At 34.4% G+C, this 21391-nt stretch overlaps 1 protein-coding gene across 2 annotated transcripts in view; it reads left to right on the top strand.

Annotated features, from left to right (window-relative positions):
* The window catches only part of Glra3 (glycine receptor, alpha 3), a 120934-nt gene that overhangs the window by 79733 nt on the left and 19810 nt on the right, over positions 1-21391 (top strand). For both annotated transcript variants that reach the window (XM_013024965.1, XM_013024967.1), the window contains exons 5-6: positions 77-159; positions 18555-18692. In XM_013024965.1, coding sequence (XP_012880419.1) covers positions 77-159; positions 18555-18692 — 221 coding nt within the window. The remainder of the gene's footprint in view (positions 1-76; positions 160-18554; positions 18693-21391) is intronic.

Here is a 21391-nt window from a genome sequence, read left to right as displayed (position 1 = left end):
GTTTTCCCCCACACAATAGACTATTAATAGCATATCACAAATTTCCTTTAAAATAGCTTACTTTGAATTCTTTCAGGTTAACATTAACACTTTCCTGTCCAATGGATCTCAAGAATTTTCCAATGGATGTGCAAACATGCATTATGCAACTGGAAAGTTGTAAGTATGAATAACTTACTTTTTCTCAGAATGCTTTGAAAAGATATATGAAGCCTTCAATGGTTCAGATATACTTGTAATTTGTATTTTAGTCATATATTGACAAAATGTTCATGTTTCAGATATTGATAGTAAGAATATCTGCCAGCATATGCACTCTATATTTCTGAACAAATTGAGGATCCTGAAAAAAGTTTATAAGCTTGAAAATCAAACATAAGAATGCATACAACAGGGGCTGGGAAGGTGGCTCAGTGGTAGACTGCTTGCTTTGCATGCATGAGGCCCTGGGTTTGATTCCTCAGCACCACAAAATCAGAAAGAGCCGGAAGTGGCGCACTGTGGCTCAAGTGGTAGAGCTCTAGTCTTGAGCTGAATTGCTCAGGGACAGCGCCCAGGCCCAGAGTTCAGGCCCCACAATCCACAAACAGAAAAAAAAAGACTACATACAACAGCCAAAGTAGAAAGGACAATAATCATAAAAAAGCTACCATTTAATTATTGAGTGCCAACTATAGACCAAGCCTTCTGCACATATCACTTCTCTTTTATATTTAAAACAGAGATCTTATTATCCCAGTGTTTTCTGATGTGGAAAGGACTAGTTTGTGTGACTGGGTATTTATCTCAAAGGTATAACTTTTTTAATGACAGTTCTTCTGATTCCAAAGTTTATGTCTCTCCCATTAATTGGTTTTTGTCATTTTACTGGAATGTGTTATGTGTGTGTGTGTGATCTAAGAAGAAGACATTTCTTATAGTTTACCAGAGATCAAGCATTCGTGTAAGGTCCTTCTGTGACATTGGATCCATATTTATTACTGACTAATGTGAACACAGATGAGAAGTCAGATGCCCCTTATTCTCTAAACATATATAGTCAACCCTCCTTTACTGTTTGTGATATCATACAAAAAGCAATTGATATGCAATATTTCTCTTGTGTGACTACATATCTTGGGAGAGGGACAGGGATGGGTGTCGGTTATGACATCTTCCCTTAAGAAAACTTTGAAAATGAATCTTGCTATTTCAGGCAAACCTTGTAGTGTGGTAGAGCTGTCACTAGATGGTGCCCATAGTTTGTAGGGGAACATCACCCACCCAACTCATTCCCCACCCAATATTGCTTTTCTTAAAGAAGTGGAAATACCAATCTCTCTGATTGATAACTCTGGCTTATAACATTTAAATGTATTATTTGCATAAGTATATGTTAAACATTAAACAGACATTGATAAAATGCTAAAGTAAGAGGGGAAAGTAAAAGAATTTTAAAGTGGAATAGCTACTTAGTAATATAAATGGGAACGTACTCAGGGTAGAATTTGACCTATACTATAAAGAAAAGCAATTTGAGGACAGGTTGACTGCATACTTTGATTGCCATGCTGGGTATAGAAGAACAAAACAAAACATGAACACAGTAATCTTTTGGTGCCACAATTGCTAAGCAAGGGATTGTGGTTGTTATTCAATAGACAGTGAAGTAATAATCAACATTCACACAGAAAGAAATTTATTTAGCCAATGATATACCTCTTACAGGTTATTTTACCAAATGAGCTAAGATTGTTTAAGACGTTTTCATAAGATTCCAGAAAAAGAGAAAGTAGGGATAAATATATCAGTGATAGGGATAGTAAAAATAATAGAGACTGAGACAAAGTAGATAAAAGTAGAGATAAAGAGATTGGATGTATGAAATCATTACAGGATTCCAGCACAAAGAGTAAAAGTTGATGGAAATATGAAAAAATCCAATCTCGATATGTGTGAAGTTTGGGAAATGTAGGTACATAGCTGGTAGGAAGATTTAGAACTGAAGATAAACTACTAGAGGCCAGGTCCATAGTGATTCAATGAATCAATTGAACTTGTTGATGAAGGCAATTAGGGAGGAAAGCAAAACAAGAACTGTAAAGCAAAAGCAAGAGCAGATCCCTAAGAAATGCCTGCATTTGGAGGTCATTTGGGAGAAATTCCGGAAGAACTGTCATAACTGACAAAATAAATACAATTTTATTCAATCTTTAAGGAGAAGGAAAGGATGACATCTGCTTAAAAATATCAAGCACTAAAAATATTTTAAAGAATTGATAAAAGAACTACTATTATTATTGATAAAGACCAAGTTGAGTAGGTTAATCAGAGTCGACACTAGACGTCAAAAAAGTTGAAGGAAAGAGATGGGAAGGATAGGAAGAAAGGAAGGAAGGAAGGAAGGACAACAAAGAAATTTTGAGCTGGAACCCAAAATGTTGTTTTATCAAATGACAAATAGAATGGAAGAAAATAAAATGCAATATATATATATATATAAAGAATAAGAAGCAAAACAGCTCTCAATATTACATTGAACAAAATAAATGAGTGTTAAGGTCACATAGAAAATCGATTCTTGATCTAGATGTCAATACATATTCAAACCAAACACTATATTGTCAACTAAGCATTTATTTTTTTAATTAGGAAAAGAAAATAGAAAAAATATGTACTTGTAAACTACATCTAAGGAAAAACAGAAATATATTTATATATGTAAATATATAGTCATAACAGGACTTTTTGCATGCTTTTGGTAAACATTTCAAAAGAAAATTGATAACTGTGGAATTATACAATAAGTAGTTAAGGCAAATGAAAGTCCTGGTGATGATTTTGCACAATTATTTCCTAATAATCTCTACTGTTTTCTAAGTTGTTTCATAATTTAAAAGTCTGGATGAGGCTCAAGATAATATTGTGCTTTTTATTGGCCTACTCAGAGATACATACGGTTCTTATTTTCTTGTTACTTCAACCTCTGTAGTTATAATGTTGAGTAGAAACCAAAACCCCAATCAAGATAAAAAATATTCACTGATAAACTAGCTACTTACAAAATAAATCAGTTTAAACATTAAATATTTTGTTGTACAAAATACCAATATATAAGATTTAATTATCTGCCCATGTCTTTGTAGGTTGAATGATTTTTCATTATCAGATATTCTCACCATGTAGAAATACTAATAAAAGTATAATACAATTAGCAATGTGAGAGGATATTGTCACAATAGTTTTATATCCTTCATATTTATTATCTGATTTAATTCTAATTATGATTTAATGGATATTTCCATTTCAAAAACAAGCAAATGAGGATTAGAGAGGAGATGCAACTTTGCCAGATTCGTAGGCCTCAAAGTGGATACAGCTACAAGTTTTAATAACCCCCACCTTATCACACAACTGTCAATCATTTTTTAATCTATGTAATGAAATATGTGAGCCTTGTGAATGGTATTGTTAAAGTTTTTTCTAGTTAAAGAGGCTCAGTACTTCCATTTGCTTTTGTATGCTTAGACTGCGGTTTCCACCTGGCCTTTTGCTCTCCCTTGGTTGTTTAAAATTGGTCTAAACCACGCCCTGTAGAGTAGGAGCTCCTATGATGGCAGCACCAATCATTTTGTGTTTTTAAAGTCAATATATATATGTGACAGATAGCTGCAAAACCTTTGACTCAGGCTATAGCTACAATCAGCTAAATGCCACAAACAAGTTCTGTGTCCATTCCATATTTTCCTAAGGGTCTCATTTGAATAAATATATTATTATAAATACACTATTTTAATATTTGCTTAGTCTTAGACTATAATTCTGTTTGATGATTCATTGTTATCCTGATTGTCCAGAAAATTGGATACCACATTACTACACAGTCAACAGAGGGTGAGCGTTAAAAACCTGCAGCAATGCTGCACAGATATTCTTATGATTTAATCACTGCTGAGAAAAATGCTGTTTTAAATTCAGTAGACATCAGATAGACAGTCATCAATGACTACTGATCGAATCATTTTTGAAATCTTTGTTCATAAGGGTACAATTCATCAAATAACTTGCTGAAGACATATTCATAGTATGACTTAATGTTCAAGTATAACTGGTAATAAGATCAAGGCACAATATTAATGTGGTATGACTTCATTTATGATTCTAATGCTGGCTTCTACTTATTATAACTTTTCCTGCTTTACCCACTTGCAAATAAAATTTATTCTAGAATTGTCTGGATTTGATATTAAGCACCCTTTTCTCTAATTCACAAACTCTACCTACCAATAAACTTTAATATGTTCTCAAAGTTAACCTCTTAATAGTGCTGCAATTTTTTAAATCACCCATCTGAGATTCTATGTAGCTTTAGGAATGTAAAACATAAGATATCTCCATTTTCTTCCGGGAGAAGACCAGGAAAGAAGTTAATTATTTTTTCCTAGCAATGTTCCCACCCCTTCTCTATTTTTACAGAAGTAAACAATCTGTTTCTTGTTTGTATTTCAAAGCTAATATCGATCAAACTAAACATGAGGCCTGAATACATAAAGTATTTTAAATTTTTTTGATTTTTTTCTCCTTGACCGGTTACTATCAAGCGATATGATTAACTATTTGTTCAACAACATGGTTTATTGCTGCTGATTATGCCAGTGTGATAACTGTGAGATAAAACTTGCTCTTTCCTTGGCCTAAAATGTGTTTCCTGCAGATGTACACATGGTTTAACCTTTTGCCCCCTTCCTCCAATCATGCCTGAACATCACTTCAAAATTAGCTCCCCGCACCTCCATCACTTCCTCAACCATTATGTTATATTTCCTTCCTAATGCATATCGTGTGCAATGAGTATTTTGTTTTTTTTTTCTGTTTTCATTTTTATTGCCTTCCCACCCCAACCTCTACGTGCCAGACAGGGAAGTTGTCTTTCTTAAAGTCCATTGTAATCTCCGGAAAGCCCACTGCATCCAAAATGAAGAGAATACTCTCGTCCTTGACTACTGTTAATAATATGGACATATCTTACTCAGGGCAATAAATACAGCCCATTCTTGAACATGTTTAACACAAGGACTCATTAAATAGAACATCAAGTAGGCTGCCTAGAGCCAGTCCCGTTAACTTGAAGACTGAGGAAAGTACATCTCGTTTTCCATGTTCTATTTTTATTTTTACTGTTACTGTAGAGGTCATATGCAGAGGGGTTACAGTTACATGAGTCAGGTTCAATTCTGTTTGAACCATATCTCCCCTTTCCTCGCTCTCTCTGTTTTCCCTTCCATCCCTACCCACAAGATATACAGTACATTTTCCATAGAGTGTCTAGAGAGTACCACTGTTTGTATTTGTTCACTCTTTGCTCCACCTTTTCTGTGGCTCTCTCACCCTCGAAATGACAAACCAACTAACAAAACAAGACAAAAGGAAAAGAAACCAAGCCAGTAACAACAGCAACTTTAAAAAGTCTCTTGCTTCCGGGCTGGGAAGGTGGTTCAGTGGTAGCGCACTTGCCCTGAATGCCTGAGGCCCTGGGTTCGATTCCTCATAAGCAAAAAGGAAAAAGCCGGAAGTGGCACTGTGGCTCAAGTGGTAGAGCGCTAGCCTTGAGCTGAAGAGCTGAGGGACAGAGTCCAGGCCCAGGGTTCAGGCCCCACGACCAGACCCCCCCCCAAAAAAGTCTCTTGCTTCCTTTTCCTGGAGATCATTTCATAAAATATTATTTTATATACCCATGTGCATGTAGCTATCAAGCCTTTGAGATCCTCTCGTATGCATATCCTTCTTTGGCTTCAATAAGTGAATGTCTGGAGATCTATATAACTCATGATGACCCTGCGTGTGTGTGTACATATATACTTATATATGTATTTAATCATTCAGTATGTTTACACTAGATTTATAGGCACATTCTGGCTACCACAAATGAGCACATGCAGCCTCTTTCTTTGGATCTGCCATGCTCTACCTTTGACTCACGCCATAATTCCACTACAGTCTTGTGAACATTGTGCTTACCCTTCTTATTTCCTCCTTCTTAATTCCAGCCTATTTTCTCCTTTTAATTCTTATTTTTCAATTGTGGCAAACTACATCTTAATCCATTTTTTATTGCTCTAACAAAGTATCTTATGCTAGATCTTATGCTAGATAGTTTTAAATCAACAGAAATTAATTAAATGAGCAGAAATTAATTGGCCCAGAAAACAAGTTCAAAAGGCTTTCTTGCTATCTCCTCTTGCTGCAAGAAAGGGCTGAATTGGTGCTTTTACGATATCAGTAATACCAACCCTTGGGGCTCTATCTCTTTACCCAGTCTTCACTTAAAAGGCCTACGTCTCAATACTGTTACAATGACAAGTAAATTTTTCCATGAGATATCCACAATATTATATCACCAAGCTCCCAAACATCTTCATTATGCAATACTGACATTCTATACCCATTAAACCAATTGTGTTTCTTTTCCCCCAGCCCTGAGTAAACACTATTCTATTTTTTTATTTGTCTAATTTTAATCACTGTAAATTTCCAGCAAGTGAACTCATATAGTTTTTGTCTTTTAATGACAGGTTTGTCACGCTGAGCAAAATGTCTTCAAAATTTGACCATGTCATAGTTTATCTGGATTTCTTTCCTTTTAAAGTCTGAATTCTTTCTTTGCAGTTTGGAGGACTTGAACTTCAGTCATCACGTTCATAGCCAAGTGTTCTCACTATTTTGTTTCTCCAACCTGTGTGGCTTCCACATTTTGGCTACTCTAATAAACAATTGTCAGTGTTTTATAGCAGCTGCACCATTTACATTCCAGCAAGAGTACACAGAGGCCCAGGCTTCACATCCTTGTCACCACTAGTAATGTTCCATTCTCAATAGCTTCCTCCTACCTGTACCTATCCTCTTCTCCTTTCTTTTCCTCTCCTCTCTTCTCCCCTTCTCTTCTATCTTGCTCTAGCTACCCTATCAACCCCACTCTCTTCTCTCCTCTTTCTTTCATTCTTTATCTTCCTTTCTATCTACCTTCCCTCCTTCCTTCCTTCCTTCTTTCCTTCTTTCCTTCCTTCTTTTCTTCTTTCCTTTCTTTCCATTAAAGGCATGCACTTTTCTATAACTAAGAATGGGAAAAAATTCATAACAGCCTTTTTCTATTTGTACACTTTCAGATTCATTGTGAAAATTAATATACACTAAAGAAAATATAAATATAAAATATATTTTTAGACATTGATTAGAGTATTTTTCTTATGTAAGAGTAACTTCCACACCGTTTCATGTGTTTGTCTTCTTGAATAGCTGTATGGGTAGTAGCCATCTTAATGAGTGTGAAGTTCAGTAGACCAAGATCACCTAAAACATTACCATCTTTTATTCTCATATCTTTACATTGCCATTCTTCACTACTGAGAGCTGTCACCACTTCCTTTCTTCCTTGGGTAATTCCCAAAATAATTTCAATTTTTCAACCTTCATATTTTAACCTAAACCAAAAGCTCTCTCCAGAACATGTTCCAAAATAAACAAGCCTTTCCCTAGGGATGATCCCAGTATTCCCTTAAAGCTATGCAGGACTTCCACTGCTGCTATCGTAAAAGTCAGAAAAATACTTCATAAACTGCTCAGAAAAGGTATGAAATTTGTAAATCCATTAATTTTTCAAAGACTTGGGTGCATCTTTTGCAAGACAAGCAAAGTACATTAGAGAACAAGTTATCACAATGCTAGCATTTCATAAATTATTTAAATATATAAGATCATAAATCAGGCATTTAAGAACAGGGCATGTAGAAACCATGAAATATTCACATAAAGAGCCATGAGGAAAACAGATTCAAAGCAGAAGCAAAACCAATATAAACTTTATGTAATGATAATCAAGATATACGTATACTAAATCATATTAAAAATGTAAAAAATGTGAATAAGTTATTGGAGATAAAAATCTTTCACCTTAAAAAAATGAACCATATGAGATTAGGCTAAAGAGTTACTTAACAACCATCCACCAAAGCTTGTGCCTGTAATCCTAGCTGCTCAAGAGACTGAAATCTTTGAGGATTGTGGTTCAAAACCAGCTGGGAAAAGAAATTCCATGGAAGTGGAGCTGTGGCTCAAATGGTAGAGTTCTAGGTTTGAGTGAAAAAGTTAAGGGGCAGAGAAACTGAATTCAAGCCCTAGTTCGAGAGTGAGCACACACACACACACACACACACACACACACACACACACAGTGACACACATGTGCACACAGAGTTGCACACAGAGAGGTGAAATTTACAAGTGTTTTAGTACCATCTGAGGTCAAAATCCTGGAACTGGGCTTCCATGATGGCAATTGGGTGGGCTGCTGGCTCTCTGCCCGTCCCTCTGGGGGCAGCCAACTTCACACATCTCTGTCATTGAAGACAATAAAGCTTGCCCCTAAGTTTATTTGTCATGCTCCTGTGTGATTAAACCTCATTGCAATCACTGCTATCACCTCCATGAAAAAATAACCATGTCCAGAATTAGGTATTCAAATTTACCTGAAATACATCAGCATACAATTAGCACACACAAAATCTTGGGGATGTAGATTAAAATGCAATTGGATGATTTCACAAATAATGGTGCTAAATGTTCAACATATATTGCTTCATTAAAGTAATGTAAGCATAATTTAAATGAAGGACATTTGTGAGAGCACAAGACTTATACATGTCAAATGGTCTTTCTAATATGCTACTTTCATCAAAACCATATAACATTTGAAAATATACCAAGAGGAATAGCATTTTGTCATTTTAGTAGTATTTATAATATTATATTGATGGCTGGGATAAAACAGTTTTCAAACACATCAATGGGTAAAAACTGAGTTGTTACAAGTGAAATAGAAGTTTCTGACTTCTAATTACATACTTTTATTTATAAGTGTTATTTTTATTTTAATCATATACAATATTTTAGGCTTTGATTACAAGTACATCAATAAGTACCTTTTACCTGGTTTAGGCAATGTTCTCTTTTTGGTTAAAGTATAAGTAGTAAGTAAAAATTAGTAACTTTTGAGAGAAAGAATGTGACATGATTTATGTGACAAATTATAACGTAATGAATAATTTATAGAACCATCTAGATTCCTGTCAAGGCTAATGCACATCCATTTTGATTAGAATATGTGTGTGTGTGTGTGTGTGTGTGTGTATAAAATGTGAATTTCAGTGTGTGATATCTGCCCACTGCTCTTGAGCATCCAATGAATATACTGCAATGATCAACATTTTGTGGTCTTTTACATCAAAGAATAATGACATTCAATATGCGTTATCTTCTCTTGGGTTTCAATAAATGTATTGCAGTAACATTTTATGATATATTACATTGAAGAGCAATTACACTAAAATATATCATCTTGTTCTCTGATGTTTAAACTATCCAATCATGTTAAAAACTGAATTTTATAGCTTTAATGAATACTGTTTTACAACACACTTGGGATACTTTTAGAAGTAAGAATCTAACTGTTGTCAGTTAGCACTTCTTTCTTTAGAATTATGCCAGGCTTGGAGTCTTATATATGAGCAGTAATACTGATATATTAGACATGAGAAGAAAAATACAAGAGAATTAGTACAGTGCTTTTCTATCTTCTATCAATAACCATGAGTTCATTAATTTGAGCAGATCTGAAGCTTTGGCTTTCTGGCAAGCATACATGTGAATATTTTCTTACATCTTAAAGTTTACTCCTAAGTTAAAAAAATTCTCAGAATAAAAAGCTCAGAGACAGTGCTTAGGATATAAGTTCAAGCCCTGGGACCAGCAAATACACACATACACACATGTACACACATACACACATGTACACACATACAAACAAACACACACACACACACAAGCATTTACGAATCACATGTTTCCACTATTATTCCAAGAGGAACATGAGAAAGATTAAATCTGTGATATATACTAAACTGTTTTGAGTCTTCAGAGAGGAACTTAACCAAAGCACTTGTAATATAATGCTTATAGCTGAGTTATACCAAAAACATTTAGTGCCAATATGGTTAGTAAGAAAAATACTTAATTTAGCAGATCTATACTTGAAATTAAACCACATGGAACAGCCTGAGTTACGGTAAAAGAATTAAAACTTGAAGCACAAATTATGCATAAAAGTATTTCAGTGAAATAGATTTTGGCATAACAGTTGTTCCTTGTCAGGTCAATAAAATCCACTTGAGTAATATTTCTCCTAGCAATATCCAGCATGTGCCAAGAGAGAGTGTTTTCTTCTCTTTGTTTTTTTGAATTCCAGCTGCTGATTAATAACTTAGGCATTTACAAACTGGGTCAATTGAGACATCTCTCCTCTCTCTCTCTGTCTCCCTTTCTCTCTCTCTGTCTCTCTCTTTCTCTGTCTCTCTCTCTCTCTCAACATTTGACAAAGTTGGGCCAAGTGTAATTCCTATTTCATTTAAAATTAATGTGCATTTGTGGTTTATCAACACTTCTCTAAATCCATTTTGAATTTAGTTTTGCTCATGCTCAGACCACATTCCCCTCCTTTTGAATAAGTGTATCTTGTACATATGATCCAGGGCCAACAGAATTACCCAATAAGCTATTATTTTGTGTGTAGTCGTATAAGCTTTGTTAAACTACCAAAGATTATTTCTTTATAAAAAGTAATAATAGGGCTGGGAAGGTGGCTCAGTGGTAGAGCTCTTGCCTTGCATGCATGAGGCCCTGGGTTCGATTCCACAGCACCACATACGCAAAAAGAAAAAAAGTCGGAAGTGGCGCTGTGGCTCAAGTAGTAGAGCGCTAGCCTTGAGCTGAAGAGCTGAGGAACAGCACTCAGGCTCAGAGTTCAGGACCCACGACCGGACCCAAAAAATAAAAAAATAAAATAAAAAACAAAAGATGTTAAAAAAAAGTAATAATATATTTCAATATTTGAATAGTATCTTCAAAATGAGAAAATAGTTTCTAATGTTTCAATTAGGAAAGTTGAACAGTAAAAACTAAATATAATATATATACAATAAAATATATACATATATTATAGTATAAATTAGCCTTAATTAACAAATCCTCCTCAATGTTGCCCATTTTTAAGTTACGTTCAACTCACAAAAAGTGTTCCCATTCCTAAGTTAGCTTCATAACTAGTATTATTTTATTTTCTTTCTCTTTCCTCCTTTTCTCACACATATGGCAAGTATATCATATACATATATATGTATCCTATGCATATCTGTATATATTTGTCTGTACACATGCCATATTTGTGATTATAAATTTCAATGATGCCTGATACAAAATACAGAATTTTAAAACATCTTTGTATCAAACCCAGGTTAACATTGCCATTTTACTTCAAATTTAAGGCTTATAAATCTAATTCTATTTTATCTAATCCTATTCTCATCTCTCTTCCCTTGAGCTTTCCATTTTCATTAATAGTCATCAATGGTTTGTCTGTAAATTTTGCATACGCCTTTGCTTAGCTTGACATTTTTATTTTCACTTATATTTTGTGTGTTGTTAACATCATAGCTTTATTGTGGCATTTACAATATGAAGGGTTTCAAATATAATATATATGTACACTACACATATAATTAAATCTATATTTTCATATATGCCAGCATAGCTAAAATATTGCTACATATGTTAACCTAGAACTTTAATAGCTTAAATGTTGCTTGTATTTTAAATCCACATTTTATTTTTGTCTCAAGTTTTGTCTAAGTAAGTAGAATATTTCCATCTAATTATTTATTCCAAATGTTTCCATGTTGGTTTGAATTTTAATATTCTATTCCATACTGATTACTTGATTGATCATTCCATAAGACACATAAACATTATAGCATTATTTACCTTTTTTCTCCATTGGCCAAATTTTCCCCCTCCAACTGTCAGTGCTATGTATATATTTTTATAGTCTCAATTATTTTCCAATTGAAAAATCAATTGAGATTCTCATTTAAACTGAAATTACAAAACTGAAATCGTGGAACCATTTTGGAAAATGTAAGACCTTTGACAGCAGCCAATTTCACTACCTTTATTTCAATCTTCTTTGCTTTCAATAATATTTAATGATGTACCTCTCATTTCTCTGTGTAAGCTCATTTTTGGTGCACTAGAAGGAAAATTTTTGTTATAGTAATCTTGAGTGCTCAGGAACATTTAAAGTCCATTCTTTATGCTACTAGATTGAACATTGTTTGTCTTAGTGTTCCAGAGATAAGAAGAGGTGAAAGAAGCCAGCTCAGATAAAGTGACAGGGAGCAAAGGCAGTAAAAGGACATTCCGTAAAGGATTCTCCCTGACAATGTTGGAAAACAATCTTCCAGTGTGGATAAGAGACGTTCAGAAGAGGAAGTGGAGGGAAAGGAGCCTGCTCAGGTGTCTTGGGGACAGGAGAATCATTGTAAATGCTATATCCAGTAGAGTAGGAGAGTGCAGCAGAAATGGCAAGGGCTTTACAGGAGCTGGAGAAAAGGGGAATGGTATTATGTGTGGCCTGAGCCAATATACACAGCCATAACAAATAAAATATAAGCCAGACTCAGAAAGATAAGTATCTCATGTTTTGTCTTACATGTGGAATGTACAATATACAAATAAGGACGTGAGGGCAGGAAGGGCAAGCTCAGGTAGGGCCATTAGTGGGAGTGAGACATTACCAGAGGGAAGAATGTGATCAAAGTGTGTTATCTATTTACATGAAAATAGAATGACAAGATCTATTTACATTGACAAAACAATGTCATGAGGAAGAATAAGCAATAGTAAGGACAAATGTGATCTCTACACATGTTGGAAATATCGCAATGAAAACATGGTGCACAAGTAATGTGTGCTAATAAAATTTAAAGGAAGAAATATAAATTTGAAAAAATATGAAACATGCATCAAAGTGATAGTTTGATAGATATGTAAATAAAAAGTAGATAGATGAGAGACACACAGACAGAGAGGTCAGTCTTTTGTGTCGTGTTGTGTTATGTTGTATTGTATTGTATATGGTTCTTAGGGTTCTTGGAAAGGTCTGTATGTTCCCATAGAGTCTCATAAACATGCAACTGGTAACTTCAACATCCAGCCAATCAACCAGGGACTTTACAATAAAATAATTTCCAAATCCAATTATTTTGAGTAGGGTAAAATGGTCTGAGAACAGAAATGAAATCTAATGAAGTGAAGATAAGGGCTCTGGCCAGAGTGTGACTGAGACTGCTTCACTATTAAAATGATTTCCCAGGCAACAAGTACAAACACCAAAGCACAGTGACACCAGCACAAAGGACCATGAACTTTACCAGGCTTAGACTTTATTGGGTACTGCCATGAGAAGAGGAGAAATTATTGCTGTGTTGTGAAGGAGAGACCAGCAAAAAATACAGACCCAGCTGGCTCATTTCTCCACAAGAATATTTCAACTTCTGCCTTTGATTAGGGTGACCATTTTACCATGAAAATAGGAGTAAATTTAACGATAAACATAGGACATCATAAATATGGCACTTTTATAATAATAGCTGAGTAAAATAATTGCTAATTTCCTGATGACATACATGTAGGGAGATAAAAATTCAAATCATTTTAGAAGCATCTTTACAATTGTCGTTGCTGAATTTGTCCTTCTTGAGACTGTCCTTTAACTGGGCTAAGTGAACTCTATTTTAACTGAGAAAAAAACCTCTTCTTGACTAGGAGAAATGAATAAAGAGAATTCCAAAATTTTGAACACCTTTCCTTAGATTTAGTCATCTGTAATTGGTAAATCAAGGAGTTCATTTCCCTCAAGTCCACCTCAATTAGAATAGAAGGAACATAGCAATATAAAAAGTTATAACCCAATGAAAGTGGATGTAACTGGTTTTCATGTCTAAATGTAGTACAGTTCTTTTAACCCTGCTATATCTAAATTAGTAAAAAAAAAAGTTTGCCAAGCAGGGGTGGCTCACGCCTGTAATCCTAGCTACTCAGGAGGCTGAGATCTGAGGATCATAGTTCAAAGGCAGCCAGAGCAGGAAAGTCCATGAGATTCTTATCTCTAATTTACCATCAGAAAATGGGAAGTGGTGCTGTGGCTCAAGTGGTAGAGTGATCGCCTTGAGCTGAAGAGCTCAGGGACAGCGCCCAGGCTCAGAGGTCAAGCTCCACAACCAACAACAACAACAAAAAAAAAAATTCATGGAATCCTTTCATAGTTGCAGCAATTTACAAAGATGCTCACTGTAGAGTAGGCACTCTATTTATTGAATTAATTAATAAATTTCATCCATTTGACTAATTATGGGAAACATTTCATAACTTTGTTCTAATTTGGCCATATGTAAATGTTTTCATTAGATTTTTTTTTCAAAAGACAGACTTGGTATTTTAGAGCAGTTTTATGGCCACAGCAAAATTGAACAAGAACTATGAATTCATTATTTGCTACCTGGTCCTTCAATATTGCTCAGAGCAAGTATTGAACCTGCCACACTGAGACATCATCATCATCAAAATTCATAGCTTTACACTACAGTAAACTTGATGTTACACATTCTGTGGCTTTTGGTAAATGTCTTACAATGTGATGGATAGATGGATAGTTAGATAGATACATAGATAGATAGATAGATAGATAGAAGCACTGTTATCAAGTAAAACATTCTAAAACTCCCACATGACTTATCTACTTATTCCCCCCCCTCTCTGATCCCTGTCAATCACTGATGTTTTGCCGTCTCCCTAATTGTGCCATTTTCAGTTTGTCATATAGTTGGAAACATACAACATATAGTCTTTCTCATTGGTGTCATTCACTTGGTAAATTGCACTTGAGCATCTTCTGTATCTTTTTGTGTCTTTATGGATCATTTCCTTTTTTACAATAAAGACTTCTTCCTCCTTTTGGAAAAGTTTTAAGTAAAATTGTCTCTGATGTGATGCTCAGATGACTAGTAATCTTAACTATGGTCTGTAGACTCCCAAGCCATTTATTATTGTTGTTGTTATTATTATTATCTTCTCCAGTTCTAAACTACACCAACACACACCCACACACACACACACAAACACATACTCTTTCACCACTTCCTTCTATTTGATTTTCTTTTTTTTTTAAATTGTGAAAATACTGTACAGAGGAGTTACAATTACATGGGCAAGATAATGAGTACATTTCTTATCAAGCATTGAGCCTCCTCCTTTGTTTACCCTTCCCATCCCATCCTCCCCTCCCCCCTATCCCCCCACCCAATCCTCCCCCCCACCACCAAAGTTGTAAAGTTCCTTATAAGATTATTTCTTTGTTGCTTTGTATGTCCCTCCCCACAGTATAACCCCTGCTTTCACTGTATTTCATGTTGGTATAATTTGTGGAGGGGAAGGGGAAAACAAATCGTTTAAATAGGGATACAGGTGGACCCATTGCAACAATGAGATGTATAAGTCATTGTGTTGATTTTCTTTTTTATATCTTCTCTTTTCTTTCATGTGAGACAAGGTCTGGTCTCCTCCCAAAATGCTGAGATTATAGTCATGTGCGGCCTCAGCCAACTCCCATTTGATCTTTCTATTTTACACATTCAAATACCTGTTCTGTGTCCCCATATTACTTAGGAATGAGAAAATATACCAAGGATTAAATCTCCATAAAAGAATGTCACTTTGACAAAGTTTAAGTTATAAAAAGCAGGAAGAAAGAAAACAAAATAAAAACTCGATAAATACATCAAAAGTCAGGATAAATTCTATGGATGAATATAGTCAGGGTAAGTCTTAGAACAAAGATAAGTACTATGAAGAAAATAAAGAGGCCTTTTAAGATAATGGGAAAAATGTTTCATTGGATGGTCAGAGATGTGAGATATTAATATACTGACATCATGGTCTGTCAGTAATGGATTAGAAACTTAACATCTCTTAAAATTTATATATATATATATATATATACACATACATACACGTATATACGTATATACTTTTGGTTAAATGATAGGCTAAAATTCATTTCTCTATTATATTCCTGATAGGCCAGCAGAAGTTTTGTTGTTGTTTTGTTTTGTTTTATCTACTCAGGAAGGAAAAAAAGAAATTGATTCTGAAGGTAATGCTCAAGAGTTATTAGCAATGTGAAACTGGAAATCGTATTAAATAAACACTTCATATTCAAATTAAAACCCATTTTTCTAGTTTATCCTTAGAGTAGATTTTTCTTACCTATGCATTGTTTTTAATAACAGTTTTTGGTCATTTGGAAAAATACTGCTTTCTTGAGTTTTCAAAATAGACACCTTCCAAAGACTGAAACCATTTATTTCTGCATTAGGAAGTCAAAATCTATTATCAATAGCAAATATTTGCTATTTTTCTTGACATGGAGGTTCACATTCAGGAAAATGATCTATCAGATACCTAAGCATAACAACTAGTTTCAAGCTATTTTGTTTGTAAAATAGAAGTGATGTTTCATAACAAATACCGTATTTGTTTGTAACCCCATCACTCCAGTGTTTTCCCCTTAAAAAATTATCACATTACAATACACAGCTGAGTGATTTAGGCAGATGACCGTTTCTCATGTAGGATATTAAAAAGATGATATTACCTAGGAGTAAGATTTAATAAAATTAATACTTGTGACTATTCAAGGATCAAGAACATTCTCCCATAAAAGTGGCATTGTGTTGTTTTTTTTTAAATTTTTTTATCAAGGGGTATAGCAGGAAAGACTACAAATAACTTGCAGCCTAGTCTGGTGCCACTAAAGTGCTAGAATTTTTACCCACCATTGTTATTTCAACATCAGAGTAAATATGGAAACAATGCAAAAGGAAAATACTGTCTTATTATGACTATGAATGTGCTTCTGACCTTGTGAATTCCATGGAAGGCTCATGCTAGGGGAATATTTCCCAACTATAATTCTTGTGATGTCTCTCGCTTCACTTTGCCATTATTTCCCATGGAGAATTTTAAGTCAAACTTTGCAACCTGGAATTTGAACTTTGCACAAGCTTCTATTAATGTTTCTGTACATTCATGTGTTCTCTAGTTCTTGACCATTGAAGCTCTTGTTAATTTTTTTCTGTAAATTTCACTTTTTACATCTTTCAAATTGTTGATGGGCAGCCCCTGCCTAACTTTCAAATTCCAACTCAAGGGACCTTACATATGGTTGGTGTTCAAGAAATACTTGTTAAAGAAACAATTAAGAGCAACTTGTTTACAGATTTTACCACAGCTACTATATGAGACTGCTGGATAAAGTTGGGGTTAATGTCTTTGTTCCCTGAATAAATTCTTTTTTCATTATGAGACTTATTTGGGAACAAGGCATTTAAATTCACTGTGATCTGAACAACCAATATATTCCACTTAATATTCTCAGACTTCTCTGAAATCTATTGACTGAAAGCACAAGATAAAAAAAAAAAAACAGTTGAAATGTGTAGAAGAAAACGGATTCAAGTTTTGTATGAAGGTATGTTGAGGCTATAATACCATGGATTTAGTTTCCTAACATATCCAGAAAATTACTCAAAGTAAAGCAAACTCTTTAAGCTTGATCATCTCAATGTTTTCCTTCTGATTTTGACTTAATGTTTTATGGATTATATTGAAGTAGAATAGATTATCCAATTCCCACTCTTAAATCACTTAATGCCAATGTTTACTTAACCTAAGAACAAGTTACTTGCACTTCTATAAATTGTGCTTCTATAAATTTCAGAGAACCAGTTTCTTTTCACAGGATAGCTTTTGAAAAACGTAGCAGGTCAAAATTAGATGATGTTTTAGCTCAATTTTCCATTCATCTGTTTAAACTGGAATGAAATCTCACCTTGTTCTATGAGGAATAAGACGTGTGCCTTATTTGGCAGCAGTTAAGAATGAATTCCTCTTTTACTGTCTCTAGGTCATTGAGAAATGTACATCTCCAGGTAAAATACTATTTATAATGGATACCTTAATTACTAACTGACACAATCACAATGCCAAATCAACTAGCTAATTCTATGCAAGGCTTTGCTCCTTTATAAATGATTTCACGTGGATATTCTTTGTACTATTCCTTAAGTAGAAAACATTTTTATATAAAATATCATTTTTTGTGTTTGATTGAAGCATGGAAAATTGAAATAGATACTATACAAGATAAAAAAGTTAACGATTAAATCAAGAAACATATCTGGCAGTAGTAACTCCTACAAAAACTAGGTTACTGTAGTTTATGTCATTTTCTGAGCAGTGACAGTATCTGGTTTTTGTTGAAGGAGTCATGAATAACTTGAGAGAAGGGGGAAGGGGAAACTAATAGAGTGGAAATATATGGAAATTTCTGAATTAATCTAGTAGCTTAATGTTTGTGCCTGCCATGTTATATTTTTATGAGCCTTCTTCATTTCTTACATTATTCAGTGAGTTTTCCAAAAGTACAGACTTGTGTGGATTGGAATCAGGTAAAATATCGTGTTAAACTGATACTCTTTGGTCTTACATAACTGTACAACTGTGTTTTTTTATTGTTTTTCTTTGGCTGTCTTTTATTTTGGCTATAAATATTTTTATAATGTTTTGCCTAGTTGGGTACACAATGAATGATCTCATTTTTGAATGGCAAGATGAAGCACCCGTACAGGTTGCAGAAGGACTCACTTTGCCCCAATTTCTGTTGAAAGAAGAAAAAGATTTACGATACTGCACTAAACATTATAATACAGGTAGAAGTGACATTATGCTTACTTACACTTAATGACTGTAATTTTATGATAGTCAAATGCTTCTTAACTGCAAATCTAGGTTAATAATTAAGTGTAACTCAGTGTTTCCCAAAGAAAAAGGAAAACAGATGGATTTGAATCATATGGATGCTTTGACTCGTTGTGTACTGTTATATAATTATATGGGCGCTTGGAAATGCTTGGAAATTTAATTATATTGGCATATATTTGTGAAAGGCCCGCATTTATGGAATGGTAATTTTTCTAAAAATGTTCCTTTTTGTTTCTATGAAAAATACATTTAACCATTCTTAGGCAGTAAACACCATATGCTAACAACATTTTTTTAAAAAATCTTTGTTTTTTTGTGTTCATTTGCCTGAATTTTCCTTTTGGTCATATTTTCATGTATTTCAGAACATTTTTGTCTAAGCGCCTACTGTTCAGACTGACACAGGAGCCCTGTGCTCTGAGTGCTCATCAGGCATTGTTGCAAACACCATGCATTAAGAGATTCAGTGAGATATTTTTCCAAGCATGAAATTCAGTCACTTCTCTTAACTAATATATGCTATTCCCACAATGCCTGTGTTGGCTCTATAACCTACTCCTATGCATTCCATTAAGCTGTGCATTTTTGAAATAGCTCTCCAGTGCAGTGAGGGTCTGGTCTGTCACTGCTGCTTTTACCATTTCATGACAAGAAACTGCTTTAGCCTAGCCTCTTGCACTTTTTCAGAACTGCAATCTGACCTTTCCCGATACCAGGTCTTGAGTTGTTAGTCATTCTCTCCCTAATTCACCATTTTAGATCCAAACATTATTGTCATTTTTACCACCCTGAAGAGAGGACTTATCTGTCTTATGAAGGGGTTCAAAGTTAAGTATCTCAATACAAAGATAAAGGTCAGGCAAGTCAACGGCTGTATTTTTTTCTCAGCCCTCTATAATCAGTTGGATTAATAAACTCTATTTCAAGGAAAAGCTGAATGAAATCTCTACAGCTGAGCTAAGGGACATATTAGTTTCTTAGAAATGTCATAACAAACAATCACAAATTTAGAGATTTAAACCAATAGAAATGTATGCGTGCATAGTTCTGGAGGCTACAAATCTTAGACATTCAGCAGAGCAGTATATTCTGTAGAGATGCTAGGAAAAATTGTTTTCTCCCTTCTCCTAGCTTTCTATTTCTTTGAAATCCTTGGCTTTTACGTACTTCAGTTTAGTCTCTGCCTCCTGAATATGATGATGCTCTGTAGTGTATTTCTCTGAAGCCAGTCTTCCCTTTTAGGAGGACACCAGTAATATTAGATTAAGGCTTTAACTTCATTTCATCTACAGAAAAAAAATAACCTATATCATTTCCAAATAAGGCCCTATTCTCAGATTACAGGGAGACATAAATTTTAGGTAGATACATACAGTCTAGAACAATAGGTGAAGGTGGAACCCTCACTTCGGAATGAATTTTGATTTTACAGGGTCTCAAAACCCTGTATTAGCATAAAGTAAATCTATGTGCTTCCTTATTTCAGCTTAGAAGAATGAGCTTATGCTTATGAATATTTACCATAAGCAAAACTGGACAAACAGAACAGGAGTTCAAAATACAATGACCAGTCCTGTTTATATGAGATTATTTGGTACTTTTCTCAAGCAAGTATGTGGTTAATTTGCCTCCTACAAAAAGCTTCTATAACACAAGGGAATCATCTGTTAATTATTTTCCAATAATAGGCCCAGATATCACCTAGTTGTCAGGTTCCTTATACATATACAACCCCCCCCCAAATATCAGGATATTTATATGCATATATATGAACCATACTTATAAAAATAAAGTATGGTTCATACTTATAAAAATAAACCCTTTCCTTCTGTTAAAATGCATTGAAATTAAAATTTCCCATACAAACAAAATTTTTGTTCAGTTAATTTATCATTCAAAACATCTTTTTCAGTTATGTATTTCAAAGCTACTTTATCTGCCTTCTGATAATCTCTCCAAAATCTTTCTTCCTCTTAACTGGTAGTCTCTTGCCATGATAAATAGGTCATTGATTTAAAGAGAGGGAGTCTGATTTTATTTACTTTTCTCTTCAGAACCACACATAATAATACACACATACATGGATACACAAGACACAGGAATATACACATGCACACACATATATGAATAATGGTATATAACTGCATGTGTTTTTCCTTCCCAGCAATGTAGTTTAAAAAATATGTTTAAAGCTGGATGCCAGTGGCTCCTGCCTGTAATCCTAGCTACTCAGGAGACTGAGATCTCCAATAAGAGACCTTAAACTACCAATTAACTATGCTCCCTCCTCCCCCCAAAAAAACATTAAGCAAAAAAAGCTAAGGGACCACTCTTAGGACATGAGTTCAAGTCCTAGTAAGGAACAAAGATAAACAGATAGACAGACAGACGGATAGATAGATAGATAGATAGATAGATAGATAGATAGATAGATAGATAGATAGATAGACAGACAGACAGATAGATAGATAATAACAATGGAAGCTACCATTCCCTGGGCTCGTGAAGCTTTGTTAAGATTTTTAACACTCATCTTGGAATCACATATATCATCCACCTTGACTCAGTGCCATTATGTTAGATCCAAGTCATGTGAATAGAAGATTCACACCAAAGTCTACCTAGCAACACAACAGCAATTTTCCTG

This window comes from Dipodomys ordii, unplaced genomic scaffold (assembly GCF_000151885.1).
Source record: "Dipodomys ordii isolate 6190 unplaced genomic scaffold, Dord_2.0 Scaffold4, whole genome shotgun sequence".
NCBI lineage: Eukaryota > Metazoa > Chordata > Mammalia > Rodentia > Heteromyidae > Dipodomys > Dipodomys ordii.
The sequence above is the reverse complement of the archived record's forward strand: the minus strand, read 5'-3'. Positions and strand labels throughout refer to the sequence as shown.